Source organism: Aythya marila, assembly GCF_965140915.1.
Source record: "Aythya marila genome assembly, chromosome: 1".
Classification (NCBI taxonomy): domain Eukaryota; kingdom Metazoa; phylum Chordata; class Aves; order Anseriformes; family Anatidae; genus Aythya; species Aythya marila.
In genome coordinates this window covers 136,089,334-136,104,976 of record NC_139042.1, presented here as the reverse complement: position 1 = coordinate 136,104,976, position 15,643 = coordinate 136,089,334, and the positions used below count along the sequence as shown (strand labels likewise).

At 35.4% G+C, this 15,643-nt stretch overlaps 1 protein-coding gene across 5 annotated transcripts in view; it reads right to left on the bottom strand.

Moving 5' to 3' along the window:
• The window catches only part of PPARA (peroxisome proliferator activated receptor alpha), a 37,254-nt gene that overhangs the window by 4,343 nt on the left and 17,268 nt on the right, over positions 1-15,643 (bottom strand). For 2 of the 5 annotated variants that reach the window (XM_082767294.1, XM_082767295.1), the window contains 5 exons: positions 11,128-11,251; positions 9,532-9,776; positions 6,775-6,935; positions 5,217-5,355; positions 2,288-2,490 (listed from right to left, as the gene is read on the bottom strand). In XM_082767294.1, the coding sequence (XP_082623420.1) occupies positions 2,288-2,490; positions 5,217-5,355; positions 6,775-6,935; positions 9,532-9,739 (711 nt within the window). In that variant the 5' untranslated portion in view covers positions 9,740-9,776; positions 11,128-11,251. Of the gene's footprint in view, positions 1-2,287; positions 2,491-5,216; positions 5,356-6,774; positions 6,936-9,531; positions 9,777-11,127; positions 11,252-14,786; positions 14,953-15,643 lie in introns of those variants that run through there. The other 3 variants (XM_082767296.1, XM_082767297.1, XM_082767293.1) reach the window with 3 other exon arrangements.

The window sequence follows — 15,643 nt, the reverse complement described above, 5'->3', positions numbered from 1 at the left end:
AAAGCGTTCCCACTTTCTTAACAATCAAACAGAACTCTAAAATATTTTGTTATATATTTGAAGAGCAGTAATCAAAACAAAACAAAGGACTATTTATGAAAGAAAAACAAACAAAAAAACAACAACAACAGTGCTTCCCAGTCTATCAAAGTCATAGCAATTGGCCTTGAACATAAACATTATTTCCTTAAATGCTAAGCAGAGTACCATCCCCGTGCTGTTTTGCTTGTCTCAGATTAAACATCACAGATAATTTTTTGTATTTCTTTATAAATAGAATTCATCTATTTTACTTAGGAAACTGTAAAACATTAATTTTTCCCTACAGTCCACTGAATCACTTTGAATGTTGTACACTTTTTCCAGTGCTTAGAACAATTCCATCGGATTTCTGTACTTAGTACAGAAATTTTTATGTGCAGGTGGATATGAGAGAAAAGCAGCAGAAAAATCAAACACCACTTTTTGAACTTTGTTAGATGTAATCTGTCATGTAAATTCTTCTGGAATTTATCATCATTTCACTATGCAGAAAACAGGTAATGCCAAGGTCTTAGGATCCAAATTTAAAAAGGACATCTTACCATCACGAAAAATGCCAGTTTGTTCTGGAATGAGTTATAGTGATGCCAAGAATTAGGATTCTCTGAAGTGAAATCTTATTGCATAGTTCAGAAACAGGTGGATTATTAATTACCAACAACACCCCCCCCCCCCAAAAAAAAAAAAAAAGTTTTTGTTAAAAGATTTTTTTCCTAAGCAGACATGATGAAATAGCTGAAAAACTCTCCTTTTTCCTGAATATTGAAGAATAAAGGAACAGCCTGTTTGCAATATATTAGCTCTGATTCCTCACCAATTTTTATTTGTAAATTCACTAGGATACATGCGAGCCTCTATTACTTGGTGATATTATTACAGATGACTGTAATCTGAGAGCCATTACATCAACTTCATCCCATAAATATAAAAACAAAAAATAAGATGTAGAGATCTAGGATCCCTGCATGTACATTACATATTGCAACTTATGATTCTGATGTGGTAGCAAGCTTGAAAAGGACTATACGGAGATAGTTACTTGGTAAGGTGTTAAAGCATGGTATTTACTGTAGGCTCGTGTCAGCTTGTATCCCAAAAAGGTTTATGGCTTATGGTTGTTCTTAATTTTTAAGCACCTCATCAACCCAGAGAAAGAGACTGGCATTATTCATACATTTCTCTTTTAATATAGAAGCTTGTATGCTTGGCTAGACTACACTACTGGGGGAAATATCTCCCCATCTCCCCCCCCGCCCCGATTCATCCTGAAAATAAGACTCCTATTTTACTACTGATTTTATCTTTTCTATATGATAAATTACAATAGAATTATAGAAATTGTAGCTAAAGTGAAACAAGTCAGTCCTTACAATCTTGTGTGCTACAGAACAAAAAGCAGTCAATAGCAGAACCTAGACCAAGCTCTTCATTGTCCAATGTTGATTTCCTTGCCGTATTCAACCATTTCTAGAAAAGTTATGCACATTATCAAAACAGTATGGCTCACAGTTAAATATCAAATATGTTGTGCAACTGGTGAGTAAATATTGCACAATACATACTAATTAGTAATGACCAAAGTACTATAAGTAAAAATGCATAGAGAACATGTAACATATAACAGTTCATTATAAAATCGTGGATAACTTATCCTGTAAGAAAAATAAACAGTATAGCATACATGTCATCAGAAACTTGTATGCTTCTCCTTTTCAAAATAACCATACATTTAAAACCAGGAAGGCTGCATAAGGAAGTGGAAAGAACTGTTAACAAAGAATTACAAACTCATGTTCTCTTTCCTACCATTTATACTTCTGTGATTAGAACAAGAGTCATTCAGAGCTTCTGTACACCCTAAAACATAACAGTATTTATCCTGGTATCTGTGGCTGAAAAGCATTTGAATTATTTTTTTCCCCGACTTTCACACTAGGAAATTAAATCTGAACCATTTTCCCCCACCCATACCAAGAGGTATTCACATTCTGTTTCTTGATTAAGAACTAATTTTATTTCCCTTATCTCTCCTCTATAATTTAAGGTTCCTAAAACTTTTTATTGTTCTTATAGTGGCTAAAAGCAATTACATTTACTATAGGTATTCTTTTTTGTGTGTGTGTATTTCATTTCCATATTAGCATGTTATTTATTTTCTGAAAGATTTGCTTATGAGTTTAACAAATCATTGTACCACCTTACGTGCTTTCCAGCTTTACTTTAAAGTTATAGCAAAAGTACTTACTGGATTGTTATTAGTTTTCCCTGCAAGGATGACTCTGGCTTTAACCTTGTTCATATTGAAGTTTTTCAGGTAAGCATCATGAATTCTTTTAGCAAGTGATTTAAGATCTGCCATTTCTGAATCTTCAATATAACTTTCACCTGTTAGAATTTCTGCCTTCAACTTGGCCTTCTCAGACCTTGGCATTCGTCCAAAACGTATTGCTGATAGGAAGATATAATTGTAAAACAAACATGTTATACAAAAACCTACCCCTTTTTCAATTGCTGATTAGAGCAGTAAGATTTTTCATCTAGAAAAACTGAGGTAGAAGTATCAGACTTACTATGAGTGAAGTAGTCTTATTCTTTCCACAGACAGTGACTGAGACCCAACTAACAACACCTGGCACATCAGGTTAGTGTACTACACTGAAAGTAATCGGACCTTTCAAAACACAATCTGGCATCTGCGATGATGCAGAATACATGCCTTTTTCCTTCTACACTACCTAAGTAGTTTTATCTTTTTCTCTCCTCTTTGTGTCCTGCAGTGCCCAACATGGAACTCAAAGGTCCACCATGGGAATTCTAAAAAGCTAAGTGAGGAAAGTCATGTCAGGAACTTGGCAGAGGAAACACACACCGACTGGAGAGATCACAGAATCACAGAATTGTAGGGGCTGGAAGGGACCTTGAAAGATCATCGGGTCCAACTCACCTACCTGCCAAAGCAAATTCCCTAGAGCAGGCTACCCAGGTAGGCGCCCAGACAGGCCTTGAGTATCTCCAGAGAAGGAGACTCCACAACCTCCCTGGGCAGCCTGTTCCAGTGCTCTGTCAAAAGATGCCTGGGGGAACTCTGCAGGGAGGTAGCCCCAAATTCCAGTGCTGATTTTGAAATGGCTAGGGTATTCATTTCTTTAGGCACTGGATGTTCAGTTCAATGTATCTGTACTGACTGGTGAGAACAAAACAGACCAGAAACTCTCATTAATGCACAAAGGTTATAGTCAACACAATCTCCTCCCAGGCCCAGAATCAATAGATTAACCCTTCAAAACTAGAGAGGATGAGAATAGAGTTTGAATATGCAATCCAGTCATTAGTACATCCTTTTGAAAGGCAGGAGATGTGAGTCTGAAACACCATTGGACATGGTGGTCTTCCCATTTCTTGGGCCAGTGCTCTTGCCATTTAGCACTAAAATAGGCATGTCCACATGCTTCTTCAGTTTCATCTTAAAACTAAAATAACTCAATTTTATACAGGGGCCTACCCTCTGATAGTAAGCAAGGTTTTGAGAAGGCTAATAAAGCTGGTTGCTCTTTCTTGCCTATTTCAGCAGCTAACCACTGGGAGGACAAAACCTCACTGCTTTAACTGAGCAACACCAAGCCCGTGCAGAATTAGTGCTTCAACATGCCTGAGGAATCTTCTTATGACACAAGAAGGTGATTTGAGGCATGATCTGCAATGCAGTTTTGGACTTCAATGCAAGTCCTTCCATGGATGTCCTGCTCTGAATCTGGCCATGGGTCTATCAGAAGAGTGTAAGAGTATCTTCCCTAAGCTGAAACTTACAGGATAGAGGTCATAGCTGTAAATCTAGTTAAGGTTATTTTCCTGAGAAGCACTGTCTGCAAGTTAGCAGTCTTCTCATCCCCTTCAGCCTCCTATACATTTTCTCCAGTGAAACTGCTGCTTCCTTCAGCACAGGTGCCCACAGTGCTTTAATAGCATGAAACAGCTTCAACTGAGCACTAATCCCTGCCATCCAACACAGCTCCCTACTCAGTTCCTGTCCCTGAGATGTTACTTTGTTAGCTGGCACACTCTTCCTAAGTCTGTTGTTTCAATAAGTTTATTACCAGTCCTAAATGCGACTCTCCAAATGCACTTTAATCTCAGTCAAGGCGTTACACACAGGAACCAGGCTTCCCCCAGAACCAGAAAGTCAGCTTTCCCAATGTCTGTTGCTCGGACTCTAGACTATGCTGCCAGAGGTGGCTTTCCCAACTGGGTCCCCACCCCAACTATCTCGACTGCATTGTTTCCTCAGGAAGTTCATCTCTCAGCCCACAGCTTTTCATGTAGCCCAGCAACCTACTCCCAAATTGCACCTGCTCTCAAGTACAGCCTTGACACCATAAGACTTAACGTAGGGAAAGCAAACTGCTGTCATCTGGCCAACTACAATATGCTTTCTCGTGGATTGGCCTCTCCCTGCTTTATCTTCTTTCTTCTCCCCTCTTTACCAAAGTTGCTTAACAAGCTACATACAGTGCATAGAACTGCCTTGTGGGGGTAATATTGGTGTGTAAGTCAGAGTTAAGCCATTAACACAAACAATAATATAATTCTTAAACTGTGTATCTAAACACTCTGAATTTTTACCATTCCATTTAACAAGCAACGTACTTCTAACTCTTGCCCCACAGTCAGCCCTCCCCCCAACACTCCCTGAACCACCTGCCCAAGAGCTGTTGCACTGTAATCTGCAAAATAATTAAGTCTGGTTTCCTACAGATTTCCTCCCTGTGTCATGCCCTCCCACAATAAGCTAGCTCTCCTCCTGCTCCTCTAAAACTCCCCCGGCCAAAATTCTTCCAGTACTGGAACTTGTTTCAATGGCACCAATGGTGTCAAAGTTCTGGGTGAAAAAAAAAACAACAAAAAAAAAAAACAAGCAACTAAATATACAATACTATGGACAAATGAACATTCAACACAACTGTGTAAAATTCAGAAGAGTAGATTTAGCAGCTGTTTATCAATTACTTCTACTAGACATTAGGGAAATTGGTGTTGTCCCCCTACCCCCTCCGATCTATACCGTAAAAATCTGAGATTCAACTCATACAAATAAGCATAAAAGTTATCCAAGTGTCTGCTTCCAGAAGCAGACCCTGGGTAGGAACAAGCAAATTATTAATGGCACTCTTACCTACCATTATGTGACATTCCAACTGAAAGGCACTTTTGAAAACGACAGTATTGGCACTTATTACGATTTTTTTTCTGAATTTTGCAGTTGCGATCACATTTATCATAGATGAGTTTTAATCGGATTGTTCTCCTAAAAAAACCCTACAAGAAATTTGAGAAGACAATATGTAATGTTAAATAGTCGTGACTACTGAACTTTATGATACATGTGATTTTTTAATTGTTTAGTGGTATCAGTAGAAAAACAATATGCAAAGCACAATCTGTCCGAAGGTAAGAATCTCCCACTCTACATGGTGAAGTGGTGTGTATGAAGGCATATACAGAATGGAAAACAAGAAAGGAGGAAGCAGCTTTCAGCTCTTATTCTTGGAAGAGAACCAAGACCCCAGAGTACCAGAATAAATTTTCTTTTAAGGACTAAGTAACACAGTCACATCCTGCTTTTGCATACATTTTCTGTGTCCTCTGACAGAAACAACTTTAATCTTTCATATGTGTAAATTACACAAATGCAGAGATTTAACACATCTCTTCTCTATTCAGCAAACGTGAGGGCTATTACAATGCAGCACAGTGTGTAGAAAGAGCCAAGGACACAAAAATAGGCATTACAGAAAAGGCTATACCTCAGCAGACCTTACCGTGATGTCTTGATACTGCAATGTAATACTAGTCTCAAGCTAAGAAGTAATTAAAGGGTTAGCAAAGCTTTTTAAAGTCATTGCAACACTTTGCTTCACATGACATAGTAACAGATGTCATCTAGGCTCTGGGGCTTTCTGGCCACATTTGATTATGAACTAGCTCTCCACCTCTTCAAAGGCAAGTACAGTTTCTGGGATTAATTTATAAGATTTATATTTGAATTATCACCTTCTGACATGGAGCGTGAGAGAAAAATATACATGTATAAAATTAATTCTTTTATCAGACATAATAAAGAAAGAAAAAGAGGAGAAAGAAAAAGAGGAGAAAGAAAACAACACATTGGAAGTAAAATAAAAGAATCTTTTAATTCCTTGGCCATATCATCCCCAAAATTATACATTAATGATAACATTACTTTGCCCCACAGATATGCACTGGGTCCAAAACTACAAGAGGTACAATACTAAGTGATTTAAGCAGAATGTGGTGGAGATGAAATATTTGGGATTTGTTAGTGTTACAATGGAAATGTAGCAGGCTCGCATGCTTCTCACAGCTATACTCCCAACACAAATAAAACACTAGTGGAGCAAGTAGGCTTTTATTTTTGGTCACAGTTTAGTGTTTTAAGTTGTTTTAGTGTTTAACTAACTAGTTCCACAAAAGCGGCATTAAAATTGTCATTGTGCATTGCCTCTGCTTGATGAAGGTCTGGTATTGAGTTACGGTAGCCAGTTACAGTATCTGATCAAATTATTTCTCAAAAAAGATCACAGATATGTTTATCATAGAAATAATTTTAATGGCTAGAATTATATTAAACATTTATGAAACAAATGCTTATCTCCGTTTAACCCTGCAAATAAAGCAACATGATTTAGGCTCTTAAAAAGAAAATTACGACTGTACCTTACAACCTTCACAAGCATGTACTCCGTAATGGTAGCCTGAGGCTTTATCCCCACAAATTCTACATTCAATGTTTAATGCTCCACTGGGTGATTCATCTATGCTACTTGGAGCTGTGGCAAAATTAATGGATGAAGGACTGGATGCTGGTGAAAGGGTGTCTAAAAGAAAAAGGAACACTTCATAAATACTATACTAAACCCACAACAACAACAAAAGAGATTATTTTAAAAAATAATCTTGAGTCAGAATTGAATAATCATAGCCATTAAGTGAACTTGGCATTAAGAGTTTGGAAGTATTTCATATTTATATTAACATACAAACATACAAAATACAAGGCATATCCTGCTAATTTTGATGCGATACAATGTCAACAAACAAAAAGCCTTACTGAGAAAGAAAGAGAAAAATCAAGGGTTTTTTTTGGATTTTCCCACATCTAATTTTTTACTTTGTATTTTTCAATTTGTTCTCAGTTTGATGTGAATATGAACTTGTTTAATCCCAATACTTAAAATAAGTAACTAAGTATTCAAAGAATTTTTCATTTCAACCAAGGAAAATTTCATAAATATAAAAATACACATGCAACTGTCTTCACGAATAACTAATTTGAAACCAAGAAACAATATTCAACATGTATCTACTACTCAAGACAAATAGTAAAAGATACAAAAAAGAAAAAAAAAATCTACATCAACAGAGACCTCCCCCATGGCTTCAAGTCTGTATCACAATATCCATTGAACCTGTCACTCTTTCCAGAAAGGTTATTAAGAGCTCATCTCACTGTTACCATCTCTTCTGCCAGCGCTCAGAATGAGGTCTATTACTATAGCATGACAAGAGATATATTTGTAGCTCAAGCTGAATTAGTCCAGCACTTGAAGACACACTTAGAAGTCCCACTGAGTGAAAAGCTATCATAGTTTTAAATGGTCATCTAAACTGAGAACTAAAAGGCAGTTAAACACATCATTTTTCTAAAGAAAAGATTTTTATCAAAGTGAAAACATACTCCTTCACATCAGTAAAAAGGCTAAACAAATATTAAAAGGAAGGTAAGAAGAGTGTCTACTTCTAAGATAACGAGGCAATAAAAGTCTTGCTCAAATATTTTACCTTTTGAGTATAATGGGAAAATAATTTCTGGATTGCTATACAATGAATGAAACAAACTCTCAATTTTACTACTAGGTAACACGTTACAGAACCAACACCTTCCAACTTCAATTATTTCAATTAATATTTCCACCTTGTTTGAAGAAAATATTTTCTGAGGCCAGAATTTCTTTTATCTTCCATCTTGCAACTTGCACCACAAGACTTCAGCAAATTAATGGGTGTGTTATTTTAACAGAAAGATTAAGAAACACTTACAAATGTAGGTCAGCAAGTATTACATTGGAAAAAAAAACTTGGCATAGAATTCAGTCTTCATTGCCAGCACTGCCAAGCCCACAGGTAGAGTCATCAACAACAGCCTAAAACCCAGGATTTTTTTTTAAAGTATGATTTTCATTTCTTTTTATGTGTCTTATGGAATTTGAGCCTTAAACATTTACGTTTTCCATCTTCAGTAACAGCAAAACTTGGAGTTTTCGCAATGAACACTGAATACTGAAAATAAGCTGATACTAGAAACTGATCCAAATTATTATAGGATTATAGGACTTGTACACATATACACACACAAATAATTAAAAAAAATCATACTACAGATGAACTGTATTATAAAGCCAGTACATATAAACTTTTCCTGTATGAGGCATATCTCTAGCTGTGGAAGTCTGCAACCAAAATGGACCCAAACTGTATTCTAACAAGCATTTCTTTGGGCAAGAGTGCCAAGGGACAGCTCTTCTTTCTTCCAAAATTTACACTATTAATTTCAACCACTTGTAGCACGGAGGCACACCTCAGTTTTATTGGCACAATTTTTGTGAAGTAAAATTGTGATCTGGTGATCTCAGCCTAAGAATTAATTTACAGTAAAAAAATAAAAACACACAAAAGCAAAAACAAAACAGAAAGCAAAACAACTAGAAGGTTAATCATAAACTTAATCTTAAAATGGTTGTACTGCTAAAAGGTTTGTAAAGCCACAATTTCAGAAAGAATATGTTATTGATGTTATTGCAGTGTCCCACAACATTTCAACAATTTCCATTGTGAACCCTCAAAACAAATCTCATACAAAGAAAGATCTTTTGACTAATGACTACGTAGTATATAGCACTCTCAGATTAGTTAATTTTATCAGGGTAGAAACCATTAGTTGAATAATGCTACTCATGAGAAGGGGGAGAAAACAGCAAGTTAAAAACACCAATACATTAAAATATACTGGAATTCTGGGTGCACTTGTAGGAGCTTGATTGTAAATATATTTTTGACTGATATTTCATGGTACATTTCAAACACTTGTGATTTAAAGAAACTAAAGAAATGGTATTTGTTTTAGTGCAATATCATTACATCCTATATGACTAAAATATATAACATCTTTTCTAGAAATAGTGATATTAAGAGTTATTTTGAAAAAGAAAACTTTGATAGTAATGATAACTTAAAAAGCAGCAAGTTTATGTTAAGCAATTTTAGCCCTAAATATATTAAGATGAAGCTATTATCAATTTATATATTTTTAGTGTCATTTAGTCATAAACAACAATTATTACATTAAAAAGTTCCTCATTCCTACTATTATGTATTTATAAAAGCAAGTTTCATGGTAACCAAAAACTCTCTTACCTGTTATGACTGATCCGTCAGATCCTGGACCATTCCCCAGTGACTGAAACTCTGTTAAACTTAAAGCTCCAGAGCTATCATCACCTAGAGACTGAGAAATGTCTTGAATATTCTCCATCTCTTGTAGAAACTCTCCAGATAAAGGACTACCTATATCATCCTCCTCCAAGGGAGTAAGTGGATAGAGCTGGTTTTCAGTGTCCACCATTTTGGTCAAGTAGAGCTGTCACTTAAACTTCTTTACGCTGGTGGGAAAAAAAAAAGTCCTGTGCTTACAAATTCAGAATACATATATTTATATTCAATTCTATTACACTCAGAATATTGAATACATGAACTTTAATCTGATAATGAAATATTATACAATATTCTGTTTCTCCAGAAGCTTTATGCAACATGAATCATTGACAGGACAGGGAAAAAAAGTCCAAAAAATATTTCAATATGATGAAAAGATATGACGAGATCAATGGATAGGTTGTTGTTTTTTTCCTTTGCTGTTGAAGGTTACAAGTTATGTTTCTATAGCACGCATTAATCACTTCACACCAAATTTCACAGAAAAATAAGTATCAATATGATTACATATTGTGTGAGAGCAGTCTTTTCTCACTTCATCTAACAAGTTTAGATATGTTGATTTGGTCCTCTGTTCTCATCTCTTAGATTTATTTGATAGGTCTTATGACACTGCAGAGAACAAAATACTGCCTTATACTATAATCTTTATAGAAGCAGGTAAAACTAATGGGTTTTGACCTGCTTAGGTCAATGAACTTAACACCTTCATCAAGAGTGCTCCAGCATATGCAATCCAACATACCTGTAATTCCTACAGTTAGATTTATTTCCCACAGTGAAATATGTTTTCAAAGCTGCCTTCCAAACTTGCCACCAGCATTATCAATTTTGAGTAACAGTACAGATTCTTAAAAAAATGAAGTAGTTATTTCAACTAATAAATGTGCTGTAGAATGTTGCTGCTGCTGCTGCCAGGACATACTGCTAAAAGAAACTAATTTTTTGCACTAATTGCTGTGTTGTACTCCTCACATGTACAGACACATCTCAATTCAGTATTGACCATTCAATGAACGCACGCTGGCTTGCAGGGAAGCTTTGACTGTTACTGTGGTTACTACTCAATGCTGAGCTTCACAAAGAGCCACGTGTATACTGCAGTTTATCGTGGAGCTTGAATTTGCCAATTACTGGCTATATGGGGATATGCCAATACTGGTTTTTCAATAAAAAGTGCTAGGTCATGATAAAAACAAGTGAACAAACAGAAAACCCAACCTTCCTTGATGTTATTTAAAGTTTTATATAGAACTAGTTTGGCTTCTACGACACTACATGCTTTATATTAAGAAATCAATCCATGTATTTGATAATTTGTAAATGACAGATTAATCCTATGAAAATTGGGTATTAGTTCTAGTTAAACAGTTTTGTTTTGTTTGCTATATAATTGCCCAAAAGATGACATCTATGAGTGCTACAAAGAACTACTGCTTTACATACTAATGACAAAAGACAGCTGTCACTTGTATTTGGTTATATAAAAACTTAAAAAGATTTAGACTAGCAAGTTACCTGCCATCAAGCTTTTTCTCCCTAGACTGATGGCAAAAGTCTGCCTTCAATTATATTTGCACAGACGTAACGGAGGGCAGAATGATCTGCTCTGCGGAAGATTAAGAGTCACGCTTGCAACAACCTGCAAGGTACACACAGTTTTTAAGAGATTTATTTTCCAAGTGCACTTAGCAACATGCTCTTTCCACTATTTCATGGAAAACCAATGGTTCATATATGTATCATTGCTGCAGTGTTTTCCAATGTGTTCATTATATGATGTTAAAGCAAAACAAAAAATATACATATATATATCTGTATAGCATAAGGCTTTTTATCCCACAGTCTGCATCCTTCAAAGCATTGACCAGCCAATTGATGTTATTTAAAATATATACACTAGTCTTCTCTAAATTTTCCTCTGATTTTAAGACTACTCTTTTTTTTTTTTTTTTTTAAATATTTATACCCAACGTCATACTAGTACAGCCGATGTACCATTATGCACCACTCATTTTAGCCAAGTGAATGTTAACCCCTCAGGTACAGGAAGAAATTGAAATTGTATTGTAATCATAATCTCTGGCGATTAAAACAAAGCAATATGTTCAATATATTCCTTCTTACAGCTCTATGCACCATTTTACCTGTTTTTCATAGAATTCTTAAAGTTAGAAAAGACCTCCAAGATCATCTGGTCCAACCACCCCCCAGTCACCAATATTACCTATAGCAATATAAATTCCTATTTGTAAACTATACTCAGGCTCCCTGAAGAAAAACATTATTTGAAACATGATAGCTTTAACTAAAAATGAATAAATAATTTGACTATAAAGAGGATTTTCTTGGCAGTAACTGTCTCTTTAAATTACTGTTTTTGGCAAAATCCACTTTATTTAAAGTGTTATCAGGTTGCATGATGAACTACAGAGGAATACTGAAATAATGACAAAACATCCCTTTTAAATCAGTGTCTGGTAGTTACATTAATTTAAACATTCAAACAATGAGCAAAGAAGCAGTAGCAAATACAAATGTGTTTTGTATTACGAGGTAGCAAACAAGAATATCTAGGAGACTAAGAATAAGAATTTATCCATGATTTGTAACACCAGTTACAACACTGTATGTCACTATTTATTTTACTCGGATGTGCCACATTGTTATTCTATCACTATACACAGCTCAGTGTATCTAGAAATAACAGGTAAATTAACTATCCTATTTGATATATTAAGTACTCAGTAGGACATTGCCAGCACTGTACTAGAATATTTATCAGCAATGCAAGGATTTTCATCTGTATCTCAACCTCAAGAGCATCCAAGAAACTGATTATGATAATCGATTATTTTGGAACAGAACATTATATTGGAAAACTGAATCAGAATAATTCCTTTCACATAAAGTACTGAACTGTAATTGATATCTATTATAGTCACTACATAAATTCCACAATTTGAGACTACTTAGTAAAATCAGTTTAAAATATCACTTTCTTTTAAAGCTCAACAGTTGTCCTGTCTCCAAGAACTACCTTTGTTTCTCTTATAAATCTTACTGGCTTGTGACATGACAAAATATTAACAAATATCTACATTTGATACTCATAAGGATGACAGAAGACTTAAAATTAACATCACTCCAACATACATGGCCATAGTTACTTCTGGAAAAAAAAAAAAAAAAAGGCTCAGAAATTGTATGAATGACAGCACTAAATAAAACACTCCACCTAAAACAAAACAAAAACACAAATTAGCCTAATGTTTTAGGAGCATATAGTCACACATCAAAAGAAAATGCCACAGATTGTGTGCTATTTGACAGATTTTATTGTTAAGCCATCTGCATGGATTCAGACCAATGCTCCCAATCTCAGAGATTGCTGCAAAGGCTGTTACAAAGCACTACTTTGAAAAAGTAAGAAAAAGAAGCAACAGCAAACATTTCTGGTTAACACTGTTTGTTATTCTCTGCTAGTACCTTTAACTGGGAATATATTTGTACAATTTCTCTCTTAAGGCAGCATGAACCATCTCCATAAAACCTGGAACTAACTCTGCAGTTTGCTGTTAGTTATCTAGCCCTGTCCAAATCTGGTGCCACCAGCATTTATTACACATCTTACTCTCCCCAGATTTAACTGGAAGATGTCAGACTTCAGTGGAGAAACAAGAAATCACTTATGCATTTATTTGTGAAACCAAAGTTAAATTACTATTGCTGTAAATTGTTTTGAGGGAAAGGAGTAAAAAAAAAACCTTGATGTATATCATTTTGATAATGGAAGCTGAGAATAATATCAACTGTTCTCTGGCAATCCAAGTGGACTACCAAATTTGTCTCCCTAAGGAGCCATCAACAGAAAAAGGAAGAAACGAATGGCAGAGATTATGATCAGAACTGCTCCTCCAGCGTGCTGATTGTAACAGCATTGCTCATGGCACAGAAACATGACGTTCCTCTGTGGACGTGTAGCAAGAATATCCCATTATCGCTGGGGAAGTTTCAGGAAGCACCAGGCTCTGGGTAGCCAGCCCAGTGTTACTTGAAGCTACCTGCTGAATCACACCCGCCTCTGTAACAGCAACCCCTTAATCTTTTAAAAATACTTGTGCTGGACTAAGTGAACACCAAAGTTTAACTTTCAATAAAGTAGGCCTTATTTGACAAGAAAGCAATGAAAAGACTTGATAGCTGAACTCTAAACATGGCAACAGCTTTTTCAACAGCACAGTTTTGTCCAAATTGAGTCATACTTCTCCACATTTGCAGTAAATATTTAAAATTCACCAGACTGTTTAGCTAAATTTATATAACAGCTCAACAGCTAGTGAAATATAAATGAAGTAGTTTTTGTTTTTAACTATTAAATGACATACCCTTTTGTACTTTCAAACACTGCCAGTAAATTACAGCTGCTTAATCATTATGGATCATGTCAATGGTTAACTAGCTACTTTAGTGAGCACAGCTCTTACATAACCATCTCTGAAGACAAAACATACTAACCTTTCCATTGCTGAAAAAAATATATTTTTATCTTTTTTTCAGACGCACAGAAACAAAACATTAATGTAAACCACCTAGTATTCATACAATGAACTCCTTGCATTTTGTCTTCTCTGTAATTGTGCATGTTTATACATGCACATGCTTTCATTGGCAGCTTTCACTTAATATGCATCGATACAGGTCATATGAAAATAAAACCTCCGCCGTAAAAAGAGTAACCAGTACAAAGTTTATTTAAATAACATTCTCAGAGAGTAATTTGCTTTACAAGAAAAGCTTTACATGTTGCAAGAGTAGTTGGAGGTAGCTGCAGTATCCACTCACATGTCTGTATAAATCAACATTTCTTCTTATTCTGAAGACTTTAGGAAAATCCTGTGCTTGGGACATTGTCAGAGGATTTTCTCAGTGTCCCACACAATATTCTAGTCTCCGTACCACCTTTCCTACACCCGCATGCAAACACACAAAGGAAACTGATAACAAGAAAGACTGATATAGAAAAATGAGAACACAGTTTCATATAATTATTGTTTTAAAGATAAACAGATTTTACTGGAGCTCTCTCACAGTCTATTATCTCCGCAATATGCCTGCTTTTTGAGTAAGTCCCCCTCTCCCACCACCACATTGCAAATAACCAATGAGTAACTTACCTATAAACTTGAGGCAGGTTTTAAAGAAATCACAGACAGATAATCAAAGAAAAATGCCTATTCATGTAGCAATCAGTAATTTGCTACATTTTGGAAAGGGTTGGTGGAAGACTAAACCCCTGGCTGTTCCACATTTAATACTTGCCACACTAAGGATAATCCCAGTAAGGAGACAGATCTTTGAGAGATCTCTGAGAGAGATCTCTTTGAAAGGTCTCTGAGAAACAGTAACAAAGTCTGGATTTACTGCATAAACAAATTGATCGTTTAAAGGGCTTGCTTGCAAATATCAAGGTTAAAGTTGAAACAATCATTACCTTCAGGTCACTGAGAATATTGTAGCTGAATACAGAACATTTAGAAATAGCAAGTACAGTAGATACTTTTAGAAAACTTAGGTGAATAGGAAGACCCTCAACAAATAAATAAGCTGAAGGATATTTCCAATATCCTGCTTCAACACATAAAAATCATCAAGAGAAAATAAAATTTGGCACCTGAAAGTATGAAGTCCTACCTCCTATCTGGGAAAGGGTGCATGTTTTCTCCTTTGTCCTCTGACATTTAATAGTTTTGATACTTTGTAACCATCCACACCAGTAATATTTTGTATTTTCCATAGCATTAAGAACATAAAACAATTTACAAATGAATCTTTTTCATGTGCCACCTCTTCATCATGGCTGCCAGTTGCACACACGCATGTGTACACAGAAACTATGCTTTTTCCCTTTTATACAGTTGTACTCCAAGATATCATACACAACTTGTAAGCATCCTTGCCTTTAAATTAAACCAAAATTCACATATTTAACTTTCAAAAGTAATACTAAAATTGCAAAGTTAAACTATTAAAA